At 44.3% G+C, this 19528-nt stretch overlaps 1 protein-coding gene across 2 annotated transcripts in view; it reads left to right on the top strand.

Moving 5' to 3' along the window:
- Nucleotides 1-19528, top strand: part of LOC147701763 (sulfotransferase 2B1-like) — a 524091-nt gene that overhangs the window by 192014 nt on the left and 312549 nt on the right. For both annotated transcript variants that reach the window (XM_086930379.1, XM_086930378.1), the window contains exon 4: nt 9349-9475. In XM_086930379.1, coding sequence (XP_086786505.1) covers nt 9349-9475 — 127 coding nt within the window. The remainder of the gene's footprint in view (nt 1-9348; nt 9476-19528) is intronic.

Below are 19528 nucleotides of genomic sequence, written 5' to 3'. Positions count from 1 at the left end.
TTGGAAGCAAGACAATGCTTCTTGGCAACATATGAAATAATGAAGTCCCTAGAGGCAGCTTTAAAAGTGTCCCAAATTAAATGAGGAGAAGTGTGGGGAGACTCATTCTCAGTAAAAAAGCGGGAAGCAAAATCTGGGAAAGCAGCAGTAAAGGATGGGTCTAAAAGGAGAGAATTGCTAAATCTCCATCGTCGTGTACCTTTAACAGGAGGGAGTAAATCAAGACCTAGTGATACAGGAGAATGGTCGGAAATTAGAATAGAACCAATGTCTGAGTGAGTAATGTGTTGGGTCAAAGCTTTAGAAATAAAAAGATAGTCAATTCTAGATTGAGAGGAGTGAACGGGAGAGAAAAATGTGTACTCTTGTAAAGTAGGATTACAAAGCCTCCAGGAATCAACTGGAGCTCTTTGGGAAATAGTGTTTGTAAATTGAGTGTGAGCCTGAGAGGAAGAAAAACGTGAGGAAGATTTCCTGTCAAGAAACTTGTCCATAATCATGTTGCAATCCCCACCAAGAATAAAATAATCGTCTGTATATTGCATGGAGGAGGAAAGAATTTGGGGCCAAAACAACTTATCAGGAGCGGTGGGAGCATAAATATTGAAAATGGTAAGAGGTATTTTATCAACCAATAAAGACACAACCACCCACCGACCCTCAGTATCAGAATTTTGGGATACAAGCTGAACATTCAAACGTTTATGGCATAAAACTGCAACCCCATTACGTTTACCTCAACCAGGGGAAGCAAAAACATGGCCTACCCAATTGCGCCGCAATTTAGGGATTTCAACATCTTTAACATGAATTTCCTGTAACACAGCTATATCTGCTTTCAAATGAGCTAAATGAGAAAGAACACGTTGTCTCTTAATAGGAGACCCCAGACCTCTAACATTCCGAGAAATTATATTAATCGACATTTAAAATAAAATATGAACAATATCAAAGATGCAAGAACAATGAAATAATAACATGAGTATATAATAACAACTTATCCAAAGTAAATAGAAACATTATAAGCAAAATAGATAAGAAAAGATAGTGAACATGCAGGAAAAAAGAAACTGATGAGAAAAATTAGAAAAGACTGCAAAGGCAGAAAATTGAGAAGGAAGGAAAATCAAAGGAAGAGAAAGGGAAGAAAGAAAAGAGACAGAAGAAAAATACAGAAAAATAGACGAAAGGGAAGAAAATACACAGAGAGAAAATAGAACATAATAGAAGGAAGCAAAGAGAGAACAATATGTGAAGGAAAAATAATGCAACAAAAGACATACCACAAGAAAACGGAGAAAACAGGGGTGGTGGAGCCACATAAGGGAAACGGAACGCTAAACAGGAGACTCCAAAACGGGATCGTGAGGAGAAGAACAACTGCCAGGAAAGACATATGGGGTACAAATTGGTGAGGGACCACAATACAGCTTACCTAAAAGAGAGAAATATGAGGGAAAAAGAACAAGATGAGCATTAAAACACATACTGCAATGAAAGACAAGAAAAATCAATAAGAATATTACAAATAATCACCACACAATACAAACAGAGAGAAAGAAACTATGATAAAACACAACGAAATTTTCACAGAAGAAAAAATAAGTCATCATGGTCGGGGAACTTCCATGGATTCTGCATTGCAATTGTCCAAAAATTTCTGAAGTAGAGCAGGGTCTTCATACGTGGTCGTCTTATTATTATAATTCACTCTGAAGAGGCAAGGGTGGAACAAGCCATATCTAGCATTCAAACTGCACAGTACAGGCCTCATCTCCAAAAATCTTTTTTGACGATCTTCAGTGACTTTAGCGTAGTCTTGGGCAAAAAAGAGAGTAGAACCATTCCAAATCAATTTTCAACGTTGTTTCGCAGCATGAAGAACTTTGAGTAATTCCGCGTGTTCCAGAAAATAAAGGATAACACCTCTGGGTTTTGAAGAGGTCATAGCTGACGGAAAAATTGAACCAAGACGGTGAGCACGTTGAATATTCAAAGGAGGAGTATCATGAAGACCCAAAAGAGTTGGCAAGAAAGTTTGAAAAAAGGATATTGGGTTCGGACCTTCAAGACCTTCAACCAAACCATAAATACGTAGGTTGTTGCTTCTATTACGGTTTTCCAATTGCTCAATCTGCTGTTTGAGGTGAGATATCTCCTTAGACATGAGAGGGACCTGGGTAGCAAGACCTTGAACTGAGTCCATACGATTTTCCAAATCACCAACTCATTGTTCAGTAAGGGACCATGAGGACTCCAAATTTTGTAGGCGGGCATTCGTCTCCTCCATATGTGGCTTAAGGGCACGAATCTCCTCAAGAAGGAGCTCCATCGATATTGAGGAAGAAGAATTAGTGGGAGAAGGCGGGTTAACTTTCACTCTTTTGCCAGAGACAGTTGTTGACGATGAGAGTGCTTTAGCAGTTTGCTTCGAGCTGGTGCGAGAGCTAGAGGAAGATGTGGAACCTTTAGACACAGGAGATTCCATATAAGATTCGTCCACAGATTCTTGGACAACATTGAACGGATTAAAGTCTTCCAAACCAGCTTGTTTAGATTGTAGAGACCCACCAGAGTTATTTCGAGACGTTGCCATGAAAAGACGTATGAAAAGAGGTCCGTCAGGAAAATTATGAGGAGAATCTCAAAATGTGAGGTAAAGACGAAAAAAATCTGTCAATCAGCAGAGAGCAAAATAAAAGAGTCAACGTGGTGATATAAAGGTCAAAAGTACCCAATATTAAAAGTCAATGAAGAGAAAAAAAATTCCTGAGAGAAAGAATCATCGCACACAGAAAAGAGCGAAAGTCCGCGGGAACGCCGAAAACAAAATGGCGGCTGTGACGTTACGCTAAGGGGTAATAACAATTTGAAGAAAATAAAGCCGCTGTGTTCACCATGAGAGCAGATTTTCACCGCATTAGAAGCAGCTCAGGTTCCGACGTCCGGAAAGGAGAAAATTCTGGTCCGGACCTAAGAAACAAGTCCTGGAGGCGCTCCACACCCTCACGTCTCGGCGGAGCTCCCAAGAACAGCGGCCATTTCCGAAGGCTCTAAAGCCACGCCCAGCGTGCAACTTTTCTGATAATGTAACTTTTGTAAAGCGCTCTGATACCATCATCGTGTCTAGTCCGGGCTACATAAAACTCTATAAATAAATAAGGGGGTGGCGTGTGTAATTTTGCCTCTAAACCCCATGCAGTGAAGTGTGGTATGCAGTAGGGTTAAGGGTAGGCGTAGCCCCAGGACCTCCATAAAGGGCTCTAAGATGGCCACCCAGCCTCATGTTCTCCCTATCCATCCTATATGCCAGTTCCCCTCTAGGGGAATGGACCCAGTGGTTTACAGCTGTCACTGTGCCACCCAGTAGTACTTTTTTATGTCAGGATGGGCTATTCCTACTTCAGACCAACTCCAAAGTCATCTTATGCAGGACTATCATCTGTGAACACCCATCACAGAGACGGCAGCGCACCTGACCCTTGATGGTCTGGATATAGGTCACTGGGACTGGATATGTCATGTGTTCAGGAGTGCATACATGAATTGGGGTAGGGCCTCATCTTGAAGATGGCCTCCCTCCTCAAAAGAGACAAAGGTAGGGCTCTACAGTGTCCGATATCCTCTCTCAGCCTACACAGGAATGGCTCCAGATTACGGGGATTTAAAACCCCAGAATCGCGTGTGATAAAAATCCCCAAATATTTGAAGCCACCCATCACCCCTTGGGTTGGGCCTCCCAGGTATTCAGCAACAATAGAGTCCTACCTCTGAGTATATATATTAGTGACTTGTGCCAATAGCCTGAATATCTGTGGTTATAGTAAGCACCTGTATGATTCTTTCCAGGGAGTCGACGGTGTCAGCAGAATTATATCTGTGTTAAGGGAAATTCTATCTTCCCACTCCAGGGTCCATCCCAGTTCTCTAATCATAGCATTGGTTCTCGCCAATGCTGCCAGTGGCTCCAGAACCAGGGCAAAGATCAAGCGAGAAAGAGGTCAAGCCTGCCTGGTGCCCTGTCGCAGCAAAAAGAAAGCCAATGTACACCCATTTACTGCCACCTGGGCAAGTGGATCAGAATACAGGATCCAAATCAAGGACAGGAAATAAGGGCTGAATCCAAACTTTTTCAACACTGCATATATAAACGTATATAAAGGATTACCCTATCCTGTTGAACGCCATGTGTACATACAGAGATAGTATAATTGCGTCCTCTCAGATCAGCACCGCTCGACCCAAGACACCATGTAAGTAACTTAGTTTAAGCACTGTGCTCCTACCTGGCATGAAGCTGAACTGATCCGGATGGACCAACTGGATCAAACATGTGGCCAGAAGTTTGGCAAGTATTTTATCTTCTATGTTCAATAACAAAATGCGCATGTATGAGGCACATTTCTCAGGTGGTTTGCTGTCCTTGTTGATCTCCATTTTAGTAGCCACTCTTTGATCTCCCTGCAGCACATCAGCCACTTAGGTTTCCAAGGACCATGCTCCGGAGGCGGAGTGCCATTAATGGGGCTGCAAGTTTATATCATTCTATGTGGAGTCCATAGATCTCCTACCGCTTTACAGGAAATAAGAGTGCTGATTGTGTACACCACGTCCTCCTACTGGGCGGCTCTTTAGATTTAGCATTTGCTTTTTTTTCATAGCTGTTTATCAATTGAATGCAGTCAGCTTTTCAATAAATATTGTTTAAGGCAAACAAACAGTGCTCATAATTTCAGTCAGTAATTCAGTAATTTTGGTATTTGCAACACTAAGACCTCACAGATTGCTTCACTAACATGAGATAAGCATGGTAAGAAAGGGCTTAAAGAACATGAAATTAAATGAAATTAAATGAAATTTGATTTGTAGAGCGCATGGCTGCCCGAAAGCGTCCCAGCGCTTGCTTAGGGAACCCGTCCTGGTATTCCCCTGTGAGATAACCCATTACTGGGCATCCCCAAGGTGAAAGCCAGGCATCCCGCTGCGAGGGGCCTTGGTGGCATGAGGTCTGCAATAAACCAACATTGAGGGGCCAAACTTGGGTCTGGGGAAAAGTGAAGAAAAGACTGGAGGCATGCCTTTGGTTGAAGAATGCAGTATGCCACCAGATGATGGAGGAATGGAGATATCAGGGGCTGATTAGGGGGGTAAATAATAAATAAATAAATTAAAAAGCACTTACCTGCTCATCTGCACCTTTCCTCTCAACTCTCGATCGTCCATGCAAGGTTCCAAATCCCCTATGTCAATCATGAATCTTTTCTCATGCTGGTAATGCATGAGAGCAGAACTGTGTTGGTGTGAGCAGGCTGGTTTAACACTCAGTTTGGGCCTAAGAGCCTCTGCTTGGTCTCCACCCAGCTGTGCAGCAGGAATGTATGACGTTACAAAGCATACATTTACAACAAAATGCCTTTACAATGCAGTAAATCCTTTACAACGCATTCTTTTACATTGCACGTCATTACATCGCATTTTCAGAAACTAACTTTACAATGCATTCCATTACATCACATTATACCTTTACAACGCATACCATTACAATGCATACCATTACATCGCATTTAAGGTAAGTGTTGGATAGTATTGGGGTAATACTTACTATCCTAACTCCAGTGAGTACAACAGTTGGGTAAGTTCAAGTTCAAGTTCAAGAATTTATATAGCGCACTACTCACCCAGAGGGTCTCAAGGCGCTTGGGGGAGGGTGGGTGCATTACTTATCGAATAGCCAGGTTTTTAGCTGCTTTCTGAAGGAGAGGTGGTTCTGTGTACGGCGGAGGTAAGTGGGGAGAGAATTCCAGGTCCTGGCCGCTAAGTAGGAGAAGGATCTTCCTCCCATGGTGGATCTATGGATGCGCGGAACTGCGGCGAGGGCTTGATCTGATGATTGAAGCTGGCGGGTGGGTGTGTAGAAGGACAGTCGTGTGTTGAGGCATTTGGGTCCTAGGTCGTAGAGGGCCTTGTGTGCGTGGGTGAGGAGACGGAACGTTATTCTCTTGTTGACGGGGAGCCAGTGGAGGTCTTTCAGGTGACCGGAGATGTGAGCTTGACGGGGGATGTCCAGTATGAGTCTGGCTGAAGCGTTTTGGATGCGTTGGAGTTTTTTCTGTAGTTTCGCTGTGGTTCCGGCGTAAATGGTATTTCCATAATCCAGTTGGCTAGTGACCAGTGCGTGGTTGATTGTCTTTCTTGTTTCGGTGGGGATCCAGCGGAAGATTTTTTTGAGCATGCGTAGGATATTGAAGCATGAAGATGAGACGGCGTTGACTTGTTTGGTCATCGAGAGGGAGGAGTCTAGGATGAAGCCCAGGTTACGTGCGTGATCTGTAGGTATGGGTGCTGCACTCAGGGCCGGTGGCCACCATGAGTCGTCCCAGGCAGAGGGGGATGATCCTAAGATGAGGACTTCCGTTGTGTCCGAGTTTAGTTTTAAACGGCTGTTCGTTATCTATTCGGCTACTTCTTTCATTCCTTCGTGTAGATTGGTTTTAGCTGTGTTTGGGTCTTTGGTGAGGGAGAGGATCAGCTGGGTGTCGTCTGCGTAGGAGACGATGTTGAGGTTGTGTTGACGCGCGATGGATGCGAGGGGACTCATGTAAACATTGAAGAGGGTGGGATTGAGCGATGATCCTTGTGGTACGCCGCAGATGACTTCGGTGGCCTCTGATTAGAATGGGGGGAGGCGGACTCTCTGGGTTCTTCCAGCGAGGAACGAGATGATCCAGTCCAAAGCTTTTCCTTGTATTCCTACGTTGATGAGGCGTTGTATGAGGGTGCTATGACAGACTGTGTCGAAGGCGGCGGAGAGGTCAAGTAGGATGAGGCAACTGTTTCTCCGTTGTCCAGTAGCGTTCGGATGTCTGTAGCAGCGATGAGGGCGGTTTCGGTGCTGTGTTTGGCTCGGAAGCCGGACTGTGAGGGGTCGAGGGAATTGTTGTATTCGAGGAAGGCGGCGAGCTGACTATTGATGGCTTTCTCAATGACTTTGGCCGGGAATGGGAGGAGTGAGATGGGGTGGTAGTTCTTAAGTTCAGAGGAGTCTGCTGTGGGTTTCTTCAGTAAGTGTTGGGTAGTGTAAGGATACTATGCATTTTAATGGTATTCATTGTAATGACTTGCAATGTAATGGCTGCGTTGTAGTGACATGCTATGTAAAGGATGTTGCGATGTAATGACTGCTATATAAAGGTAGTGCGATGTTACGACTTTGTTGTAAAGGTTGTTTCCGGTGCAGCACAGCTTGGGTTCGAGGAGTCTAAGTGTGCATGACAGTTTTGCTGTCCTAAGACAGCCAGCCAAACTGTCATGCACACTTGCAGCAGTGCCCATCACTCCTCCCCCCTGTCAGCAGAGCCTGGCCCCATCCTGCCCTTGACTTGGCTCAGCATGGAAAAATAAAATGATAATAACTTATGTTTGCTGAGAGAGCAGTGGAGCGATGCTCCTCCGCCTTAATGGAGGATCCACCTCTGAATGGAGGTAGTTCATGCTTGCGGTATGGTAAGTCATTCAATTGCAATTTGATGGTACAGGGCAGGGATACTCATAGTACGGCCCGCGAGCCGGTGGCGGCCCTGCAACCCTGACCTGGCGGCCCGTGGACCTTGCAGACATTGTACCCGAGTTTTCTTTTTTTTATTAAGATGTCTTCAACCAGAGCGCGACTCAGACTCTGCTCCTTTGTGGGGGCCGGGTGATTCCCGCCATAGTCAGAGTGGGGCTGCAGGGGGGCTGAGAGGTGAACAAAGTCTCATTAACATGCCAATGGTCTTTTAAAGACCTGTGAAATGCTTGGGTGCGGCTATGTGTGTGCACCTGGAAGCTGTCAAAGCCCAGGCACACACAGGCAGGGTGAGGATGGAGAGCGAGGGAGGGAGAGGAAGGGAGGGAGAGAGAGGGAGGGAGGGAAAGCAAGTGAGGGGGAGCGAGGGAGGGAGGGAGAGCAAGCGAGGGAGAGCGGGAGGGAGGGAAAGCAAGGGAGGGAGGGAGAGCAAGGGAGGGAGGGAGAGCGAGGGAGGGAGAGCGAGGGAGAGAGAGCGAGGGAGGGAGGGCAAGCAAGGGAGCGAGGGAGAGCGAGAGAGAGGGAGGGAGAGGGAGGGAGAGCGAGGGAGAGAGGGAGAGTGAGGGAGGGAGGGAGAGCGAGGGAGACAGAGCAAGGGAGACAGAAGGAGAGAGAGGGAGACCTCAGAGAGAGGGAGACCTCAGAGTGAGGGGGAGGGAATGAGAGAGAGGGAGACTTCAGAGTGAGGGAGAGGGAAGGAGAGAGAGGGAGACCTCAGAGTGAGGGAGAGGGAAGGAGAGAGAAGGAGACCTCAGAGAGAAGGAGAGCTCAGAGTGAGGGGGAGGGAAGGAGAGAGAGGGAGAATTCAGAGTGAGGGAGAGGGAAGGAGAGAGAGGGAGACCTCAGAGTGAGGGAGACCTCAGAGTTAGGGAGACCTCAGAGTGAGGGAGACCTCAAAGTGAGGGAGAGGGAAGGAAAGAGAGGGAGGCAGAGTGAATGAGGGAGAGGGAAGGAGAAAGAGGGAGACAGAGGGAAGCAGGGAAAGGGAAGGAGAGAGAGGGAAAAAAGAGTGAGGGAGAGGGAAATAGAGTGAGGGAAAGGGAAATAGAGTTAGGGAGAGGGAAATGGAGTGAGGGAGAGGGCAATAGAGTGAGTGAAAGGGAAATAGAGTAAGGGAGAAGGAAACAGATAGAGAGGGAGACAGAGGAAATGAGGGAGAGGGAAGGAGAGAGAGGGCAACAGAAGGATGGAGGTAGAGGGAAGGAGAGAGAGGGAGGGAGAGAGAGGGAGGAAGAGGGAGAAAGAGAGGGAGGAAGAGAGAGAGAGAGAGAGAAAGAGAGAGAGAGAGAGAGAGAGAGAGAGAGAGAGAGAGAGAGAGAGAGAGAGAGAGAGACAGAGAGAGATGTGTGTTTGCAGGGTCTGGTGGCTCAGTGGACGAAGGCATCCGCTGCAGGGACCTGTGATCAACCTCATGGTCACAGTTTTTTTTGCTCTAGCCCCGCCCCCTTCCCCACTGACCCCGCCCCCACCGGTGCGGCCTTCGGACACAAACCACACTGTAAATTTGGCCCCCGAAAGAAAGTTTGTGAGTACCCATGGTATAGAGAATCCATGTGAATAAAAAAAAAAAACATCATTTGTGCAGCAGGATGTTGGAGCCCAGGGCCTACCACTGCAAAGAATTCAAATAAACTATTGTTGAACCCTATTTTGAAACAAGAGAGAATGCAAAAGTGCAATATATTTTACTTCTAATGGGAAAGTCTGACATGTAAATTGCTATGCTTTTAAGATATTGGTGTTACTTTTGTCCTCATAACTCTGTTATTGTGTCTCATGTTTAGGTTATTTACACTGTGAGAGACCCAAAAGATGTCCTAGTCTCTCTCTACTACTTTTCCAAAATGACCATTTTCCACAAAGACCCTGGGACATTTGAACAGTTTTTTGAGACCTTCCTGAAAGGGGAAGGTAAGGATCTGATGCATGTTTATAAGTAGTCTTTATTTTCAGGCTTGCTTGTTTCAGTTGTTTTGGAAAAAATGCATGGCAAAACATACTGTCACCTACGATGGCACCTGCAGGGAGGATAGCAAACATTCCAATGTGCTAAGCAAGAAAAGAGATAGCAGAGCTTTGCCTTTATGCAATTGGCAACAAACATAATCTCAACCAGACCAGTCTCCGTAAGAATTAGTGATTCATTTTCAGTTCGGTACATTATGAATCATATTCCTCAGCGACTCCTATTTCAAAGGTCCCTTTCAAGTCTATTTTAGTCGAATCAGCTCAGCGAAGTGCACCAAGCAGATTACACCATGTCCTCTCTCCTTCTCCATCTTCACGAATATATATGGTTAATGGTAAGATATTGACAACTTATACAGAAGATTCAGATCTATTTAGAACTTCTGGCTACTCTCCAATGTTCTGTTTTCTTTTACAATAGGCAGCATGTTTAGTATATGGCTGCCTCAATTTTATTTTTCCTATTTTTATTCTGCTAGCACCTTGATAATGCGTTTAACTGAATTTAATGGATCTCTTTTGCATGGTACCAGTAGGTACCAACTCCAGGACTTAGTCTAGTCAAATTAGTTCATAAAATGGGCTTACCTAGAACTAATTACAATACAATTTCTGTGAGTGGATACTTATTGAAAATTTTCCGTAGAAAACAATGGTGAAAAGTCTACCACTCTATCATGACGTGTTAATCAAATATGGCGGATTTTTCAAAATGGCTGCCCATTATTTGAGATATAACTGTTTATATGCCCATGTGTGGTATCATTTTATATGTTTTTAGGGACGGAAAAGTAAAAAATAACATCAAAAATTGTTTCTGATGACCATAATATCAAATTGGGATTAATACAATAAACAACGATAATTATATGTTAATATGTCAAACATAGTTTTGACATTATTTTTTATTTAAATTTTTTTAACAACATTTGAAAAGGATAGACAAATTTCAGCTAGATAATATAGCACTTCTCAATATGAAACTGACAAATGAAAATTGTTAAAGAGATAAATTCAAACAGCACTCCTTAGTATAGGAATAGTATGATTTCAATCATCGTCCATGTCCACTTCCATGGAATTACAACAGCTTATTCCTCGACAATCCATGCACGCATCTGTGCACACTATTCCCTGTCTTTTGCATATACATTGCAGAGCCGCACATTGACTCTTGATACAGTCCCATTTCACAAATTTTAATAAATGATCTGGTGCTGATGCTTGACTCATTTTAATGGGTGCCAATCTTCCATCTTTCACTTCAAATCCCCACGGTATTGGATCCATATGAATAGACATACACTGCTGCACCTGATGATAAACTCTGAGCGAATGAAATGTGCAGGCATCCTCTGAAGGAGGCAAGACTTCTGGTTTCACATGTATTGTTGATTGTGTTGAAAGTTCGAAGTCTCATATCATGTAGTGTGCTGTCTCCTGTTATTCCTCTATACAACAATATAATAGCATTAAGACCAGCATTTTCAATTTCTTATGTTGATTTTTGTGAAGTTTGGAATACGGCAGCACTTTCTTTGAAGCTGCCTGATTTTTGTAGCAACTTTATGGAGTCTCGAGCTTGTGTTGTCATGTAATTGAACTGCCAGCCCTAACTGCAACCGTGCAACTAAGACTCGTGGGCGCACAGCTTGCATAATTGCCTGTCCTATAGAAGCCTCTTTTCTCTCTCTGTTGGTTTTATCAGTAACAAAAACTGATAATAGGAGCCTTAACGAATCAGGAATATAGCTCACATTATAGTTAACACTACTCAGGTTTTCAATGGGTGGATATATTTCTGGTTCTACAGGGATGTCTTTAATACCATTTCTTATTATTTCAGCAGCTGCCATAAGGAGATTGTTTTGATCCACTTCAACATCTTCATGGCTATGACTTTGGTACGCTTGCAATATATGAGCAGCTGTACTTTTAAAAGTAACAACATCAGCAGTCCCTGCAACTGTTCCTTTGAAAATGTCATCTTTAAAATGTTCTCCGAGTTTTTGTTTCATACACTTTGAACTGTATGGTTCGTTATCTTCTGGCAGTAATTCTTGCATTTAATTAACAAGTTCTTTAACAGTAGTTTGTTCTTCATCATTTTCCTCCATGTATTTACCTACTTGAAGAAAAGTTTTCTGGCGAACTGAGTCCTCTGGTTGACTTGAAGATATTGGAGGGTTATCAGTGAACTGCCCCGGAATGAATTTTCCAGTATAAAAATTGACGTAACACTGTTTGTGGTAGCATGCATCTACAGCATGTAAATCAGATACATTTTGGATACGTCTCTTAACTTTGTCTGCCCATTCATAATTGCGTTTGTTGCATTTTTGTAAAACTGATGATTTGAATTCAACTGTTTGTGCATTAAAGTACACATTTTTTTCTCTCCCTGAAGTGTAAACTTAACTCAGTACCACAGAAAAAAAAAATTCTAAAAACAAATGGGGGTTCACACGACCGTAGAACACGAGAAGTTGTGGGATCTGATTCTTTCTCCTGGAACACAGTTTTCAAGTTAACAAAACACGTTCTACATTTCTTGTGAACTTTCTGCTCAACGCAAACGTGAAACCTAGATATTTTTCTCTCCTTGCATGTTTTTTGAATTCCAGCCACTCCTCTTTCAGTGAATACAGATACATCGTCATCATTGAAACACCACATCACAAATGAAACAGTTTTCTACGTCCATTTTCACTATATCTCACAGCAACTCACAAGAACCTGTAACACATAAATGAAACATTTTTGATTAACAAAAAAACAAACAATAACAACAAAGTTACAAAACAAAACACAAACAATAGCAAACTTTTTATTTCAAAAATTAATTGTAATATTTACGTTCCTTAACACTTTGTCATATAAGTCAACGAAAAAATAATACAAACTTTGTCTATCTGACATATTACGCGATTATTTGATATGGTCATCAGAAACAAGTTTTGATGTTATTTTTGACTTTCCCATCCCTAAAAACATTTAAGATGATACCACACATGGGCATATAAACAATTATACCCTATATCTCAAATAATGGGCAGCCAATTTGAAAAATCCGCCATATTGGATTTATGCGTCATGATAGAGTGGTTGACTTTTCACCATCGTTTTCTACTGAAAAATTTCAATGGCAATCCACTCACAGAAGTTGTATTACAATTAGTTCTAGGTTCCGCAACAAATTGACTAGTCTAACTATTTCATCTCTCGTGATTACAGTGTTTTATTGTGCAAAGATAGATGGGCGACATCGGTATACATATTCTTGATCTTATTTGTGGGGTAAGAGCACAAATGTACTTTTTGGGGGCTCTAAAGTAATCTCACCCACTTTTCACCTGTACCTCATTTGCGTCCAGATATCATGGCTTATCCGGTATAGAGTGCCATTGAGGTGTTAAAAGCACTTGTTTATATGGCCGGGATGCCCGTCACCCCCTCTCAACACAATCCCCAAGGATGGGAAGTCGGACGCAGGCTTGAACTTTTGGAAGGCGGGAGGGAGTCACCCTCCTGGCCGTATTTATTAAAATATGAAACAAAATTTAAAACGTTAAATAAAAGTTTCATAATCATGTACAATTTTACATTTATTACATTTCGACTCCCCCCATCCCCACACTCTCTATCCGCCGTCGCGGATATCCGGCCCCCGGGAAATTAGTAGGAGGGGCATATAGCCACCTCCTCCCCTATGGCCGTCTCCCCTTAGGCGACCCATCCTTAGTGGGTGCCGCCTCCCCGTGGGAGGGGCCAATGGCCGCCTCCCCCGGGCACTCCCATCCATTCTGGGTGGCGCCCCCCTCTAGGGACCTTGAAATTACTGCTCACCGATCATGACCTTACCGCCCGACCAAAAAATAAATACGACAGTTGTTCACCTACTAAGGAAGGAAAAATTCAGCATGCCTAATTGTATCACGACTGTTTACTCCTAAAAAGAAAAACAGTACCTACAGACAGAATTCACATCCTCAATCTAAACATTCCTTTACTTTTCTACAAAGGCAAAAAGGGGCCTAACTCAGCAACTTTATTACAAAACAAACATTGCCATAAGGGGCTGGTGGGTGGGTCAAAATTGCTGCTTGTTCCGTCGAGGGCTCACGAGCGGGACATCATCAACACCTCCTTTGACACCGCCACCTTCCCGGAGAGCTGGAAGCACGCCGAACTCAGCGCCCTACTAAAGTAACCTACAGCAGCCCCCACCGAACTCAAGAATTACCGCCCCATCTCGCTCCTCCCGTTCCCAGCCAAAGTCATTGAGAAGACCGTCAACAAGCAGCTGGCCGCCTTCCTCGAGACGAATGGATCCCTCGACCCCTCACAGTCTGGCTTCTGAGCCAACCACAGCACCGAGACCGCCCTCATCGCCGCCACCGATGACATCCGAGCCCTGATGGACAACGGAGAAACAGCGGCCCTCATCCTCCTAGACCTCTCCGCGGCATTCGACACTGTCTTCCACCGCACCCTAGTGCAGCGCCTCAGCAACGTCGGAATCCAGGAGAAGGCACTGGAATGGATCATCTCCTTCCTCGACGGAAGAATACAGAGAGTCCGTCTACCACCGTACAAGTCAGAGGCCACCGAAGTCATCTGCGGCATCCCTCAAGGATCCTCGCTGAGCCCCACCCTCTTCAACGTCTACATGAGCCCCCTCGCGGCCATTGCACGCCAACACAACCTCAACATCATCTCCTACGCTGACGACACCCAGCTGATCCTCTCCCTGACCAACGACCCCGCCGCCGCCAGAGCCAACCTGCACGAAGGGATGAAAGACGTAGCCGAGTGGATGACGACCAGCCGCCTGAAACTGAACTCAGACAAGACGGAAGTCCTCATCCTGGGTTCCTCGCCCTCCACCTGGGACGACTCCTGGTGGCCCCCCGCCCGGGCAGCGGACCCAAACCGACAGACCACGCACGCAACCTGGGCTTCATCTTGGACTCCTCCCTCACCATGACCAGACAAGTCAACGCCATCTCCTCGTCATGCTTCAACATCCTGCGCATGCTACGGAAGATCTTCCAGTGGATCCCCACCGAGACCAGGAAGACGGTCACCCAGGCCCTCGTCACCAGCCGACTGGACTACGGCAACGCCCTCTACGCCAGAACCACCGCCAAGCTCCACAAGAGACTCCAGCGGATCCAGAACGCCTCAGCCAGACTCATCCTCGACATCCCACGACACAGCCACATCTCCGGACATCTGAGAGACCTGCATTGGCTCCCCGTCAACAAAAGAATCACCTTCCGCCTCCTCACCCACGCACACAAAGCCCTACACGATCAAGGCCCGAGCTACGTCAACAACCGCATCAACTTCTACGCTCCCAAACGACATCTCCGATCAGCCAGCCACGCCCTCGCCGCCGTCCCCCGCATCCGAAGAACGACAACAGGAGGAAGGTCCTTCTCCTACCTGGCCGCCAAGACCTGGAACTCCCTCCCGACCGACCTGCACTTGACCCAAGACCACCTCTCCTTCAGGAAGATGCTCAAGACCTGGCTATTCGAGCAGTAGCAGCACTCCCCCCCCCCCTAGCACTTGAGACCCTCCGGGTAAGTAGTGCGCTATATAAATGTCTGTGATTTATTGATTGATTGATTGACGAGCAACGAGTGGGTGCAGCCTTTAGAGCGCAGGAACAAGAGGACGCTTCTTCGGATTCACGCTCAATTTATTCTTCTGCGGGAGGGCGTGTACCCTCCTCCGGTACGCCTACTGGGCGTGGTCATCGGTGTAGGTGTCTAGGACAACCCCTCCTGGGCGGGAAAAGGTGCGCCCCGGCTACGCCGCTTCGGGCATACCAGCCGAGACACGCCCCCCCGCCCAAAATGGTTTCCCGGGAGGATCGAGGCACCCAACCATACGTTCGGGGGGACCGAGTGGTCGCCCCCTTCCAAAGTTGTGCATGACCCATGTAAGAACTACCAATTGTCTAGCTGGAGCTTACTCACGATAGGAAACGATGATATTTCCACTATTTATGAACTACCCAATGGGATTTATGAGTCTGCATAGCAACATAAGACTCCCCATCCTGCAAAATATAATCCAATAGTGAATTCTAAGAGATATAAAACCTTGGATGATTTTTTTGTTTTTGTTAAAAAGAACATTTATTTTTGCTCCACTCCTAGATTCAAATAAGAATGAGAAAAGCACTAACTAAAAGATCGCTTTACTACTTTTTCTTTTGCTGGCTTTCTATTACCACTTGCAACACGCTACTGATGAGGAACTTCGTTGTGAATATTTTTGACAGGATTTGTTTGAAGAAGATACATGTATTCCTACCCCACATTGCTTTATATGCTTTTCAAGCACCCTTGCTTCTTTGCCCCTTCTTTCTTACTGTGGTTTATGTTTGATGACCTTTGTGATCCGACTTTTTCAGTCATCTTTGCCCAAATACCCCATTGTAACTGATGAAAAGCTAGAACGTGCTACGCTTATGCACCCCTCATCACTTTTGTTATACTTCACCCCATGCCAATAGTTTGGAAGAGCAGTGAAAAGTCGAGTCTGGGTCATTCATTGCCTTAAGCCTTGGCCCACCACTATTCCCTTAATCTCAGTACACCAAAAAGGCACAACTGCATCAATTGAGTGTGACACTAACATAACTACATGTGAAGTGTTAGCCCAGAGACATCAAGGCAGCAGTACTTGTCTGCCAAATATGTCTCACTGTTGGTGCATCCTGATCCCCTTCACACATATCCCATAAGATTGCGCTCCTCTTCCTGCTCAGAGATAAACTCACATCTTACACATCAAACACCCATGCTTTCACATCCCCTTTCCTACAAGGGCATTGCAGCCTAACCAAACATTACCTACTACTTCGATTCATATATCATAGTTTTTTGCGTCCTAAAATTATGATCCACACATGAAATGCCTTCCTCATCCTTTTCTATTCCATCTCCCCAACCACTTTTTCCTACTATCAAAGCTATTTCTACCTTTCCACCCCTCACCATCCCAACTCCTGCGTTACTCTCAAGAGCTAATATCCAGATTACTCCCAGTCACCGTTGTCTTGCCCTCACCATTTCACCCTTTCACTCCACAGTAAACTCTGTTTTCCACTTGCCTCTTTGTATCTAAAATCAGTTGCTAATTGAATGTCAGTGAAAATAGCATCTACTTTCCTGTATTTCACCAGGCACCACTTCCCTAATGACCACTTTGAACTTCATTCACATTATAACACAGACTTTATACATGACAGTAATAATGCCACCACTGATGCTTTCCAACTGATCAAACATTCTTTATGTATACCACTTACACAGAGAAAAGATAACAATAGGCTTTGCTAAAAAGAAAAACATCTTAAATAAATCACATTTGGTCTTTATATCACTTCCACCTTAACATTTGTGTTAATTTCTGATAACAATCCTTCAACAACCTTAATCCAGACTTTCTCAACCACATGGCTTCCTCTAACCAGTCAGCATCTTCGTATACACATTAGGGGTGTTCTGAACTCGTGAAAAATTGACCCTGCAGAATTCCATGCAGTCACATAAAAACTCTGCATGATACCACAGAGTTCCATCAGTAGGCGGAAATAGGCATCTCACACCTGCTTGCACTGGCAGTGCGTTACGCACTAACAAATCAGTGTGATTGGCACCACAGGGCGCTCCAGTGACTGCAGCTACGCAAGTTCATTTTTCTGCTGCTTAAGTCAATTTTCTACTCGAATTACAGCCTTCTGACTGTGAATGGTTGTGACTGCCTGTGTTAGAAGAATCTCACCAGATGTCTTCCTAGCTGAAAATTTCGCTATTGGATGCCATATCTCACTTTCCAACTAACTGTTCTGGAGTTGCGTGCAAGAAGCAATTCCACCATGTGACGATTGGCGGAATTTGTCCAGTACTCCCCACAACAGGAGTAAAGGAGAGTCGCCAAACTTCTGCCAATTCCACGGGCAGAACAAAATATTCAGCCCACCCTTAATACACATCTGAACTTTTCCTAGATACCTTACCTACAACCCTTCAATGTGCTGTCATTGAGAATGTAATCTCATTTCAAGAAGCCCGATCTAATCTTTGATTTTACCACCCTACTCTCTTCCTCAAACCACATAACCAACATTTCACTCACCACTGGCAGAAGTTGAAACACACATTACTTTATTATCATCTCTGGCTCACTCTGTCCCTTGTTAAAAGTCCCTTTTTCCTAGCACTAATCGTAAAACCATTTGCCATTGATCAGCCTCTGACCTATACTCATCAGTGCGCGCTTTAACACTATTTACTATCATGATAAGCAAATTTACACTTAAGGTCGATTCACACACTGACCACTAGTCTGCCTACTCCATAAAAGAAGCAGTCCAAAATACATAATATTAATTTGATTTCCATAGTTTTGCCATTATAAAAGATATGCTGGAGTGAACATAGAGGCTGCCCTGCACCACGTATATTGCCAACCAAAAAATGGTTCAATGGGCCAGTCAGTCTCTGACTTGAAAGACTTTAACCTCTTGGACTCATCATCACAATTACCCTCTTCACCCTCAATAAATGCTTGATACCCCCACTAATTTTTAAGTTCTTATGTAACACATGCTGATCCCATTGAATATTGTTCTATGTTCAGCTTTCATGATGAAGGTCTTCTGGAATTTAATAAATTATAATAGGTACAATGGAACAGACCGTGGCACTAACTTTTAGTAAGTAAAGTAGATAATCAATTAATTAATCGGTCTCTTTAGATAGCAACAAAATATATAATTGTATCAATATTCTGACTTGTACCCTGTGAGACAGTGTTAAGCTAATGGAGCTTCTTAGATATAGTATTCAGGAGAAACGTTCATCATCGCTTAGTGGGCAAAGTCTAAACATTAAAGTCAACATGTATATGATTGGCATACACTTTTTTCCATGGTGACTCAAACTTTATTTCTACAGCTTTTACAGACCAGATAATAGAATCTGTATTAGATATCAAGCCAACATATCAGCAGTTATAATCACTTTTCCTTTATAGACTTCATGCAGTAGAGAATAATTTTATCACTTCTCTCTTGAAAAATTGATCTGCTTATCTAATTGGCATGGGTAAATATTTGCTTTCCTGTACACATTCTAATTTGGTTTATATTTTTAATCTATATATGCATTGTGTAGGAAATTGGGTTAATAGTAGAGGGGGTGAAACCCTGATCATGCAGAAATAGCAATCCTTGTCAGGGTGAAGTCAAAAGCAACCCTAAATTAACCTGGGCTCAACCCTCTGGTAGCTTGGCATAGAGAAGCAGGTCTAACTTGGAGGCATCGTGTAAACTATTTATGCAGCACTTCAAACAGTAATAAAGTGAAAAAAACAGAAGAAGAAAAATCCCACACCAATTTAGAAAACTAGAGTAAACTTTAATAAATAATTTAAGACCAAAATGACAACATCAATTCAGAAGAACAGGATGCTGGTAAGGGGTGAAAATAGCACCAAAAAGTACAACTCTGGTTGTCTGGTTGCGCTAGTCCAAAACAAAGTCACAAGTTCAGCCAGACTGCAATGGAGTGAGGGCTGGCTACAGGGACCCAGTTAGGCCTGCTAAACAAGAGTGCCTTAAATCCTGATTTGCAGTGTCCCACGTCAAGGATGCATTGCACAGCCGAGGTGATGTGAGGTCCAGGTTGTAAAGGTAATGTCCAGTTTTGTTTCCAAGGGACTGTGAGTCAGTGATGCAAGGTCCTGCTTTAGGGATGCATTGCATAGAGGCAGTTCTAATGAGGCTGTGGACTGCACGGGTGATACAAAGTGGAGATAATCTCTGTAACAGAGGCAGAGTATTTGTTCAGCTTGGGATTGTTCATCAAAGGCGATGCATTGGTTCTGCTGTGCCCATCAATGGGCTGGCAGAGCACCTTTAGGCCAAGAGTCAAGGACTGAGGTGGCACCCTTTACCAGGGTAGGCTTTCCAGA

The sequence above is a fragment of the Lissotriton vulgaris genome, chromosome 7 (genome assembly GCF_964263255.1).
Source record: "Lissotriton vulgaris chromosome 7, aLisVul1.2, whole genome shotgun sequence".
NCBI lineage: Eukaryota > Metazoa > Chordata > Amphibia > Caudata > Salamandridae > Lissotriton > Lissotriton vulgaris.
This window is presented reverse-complemented; position numbering and strand designations above follow the sequence as displayed.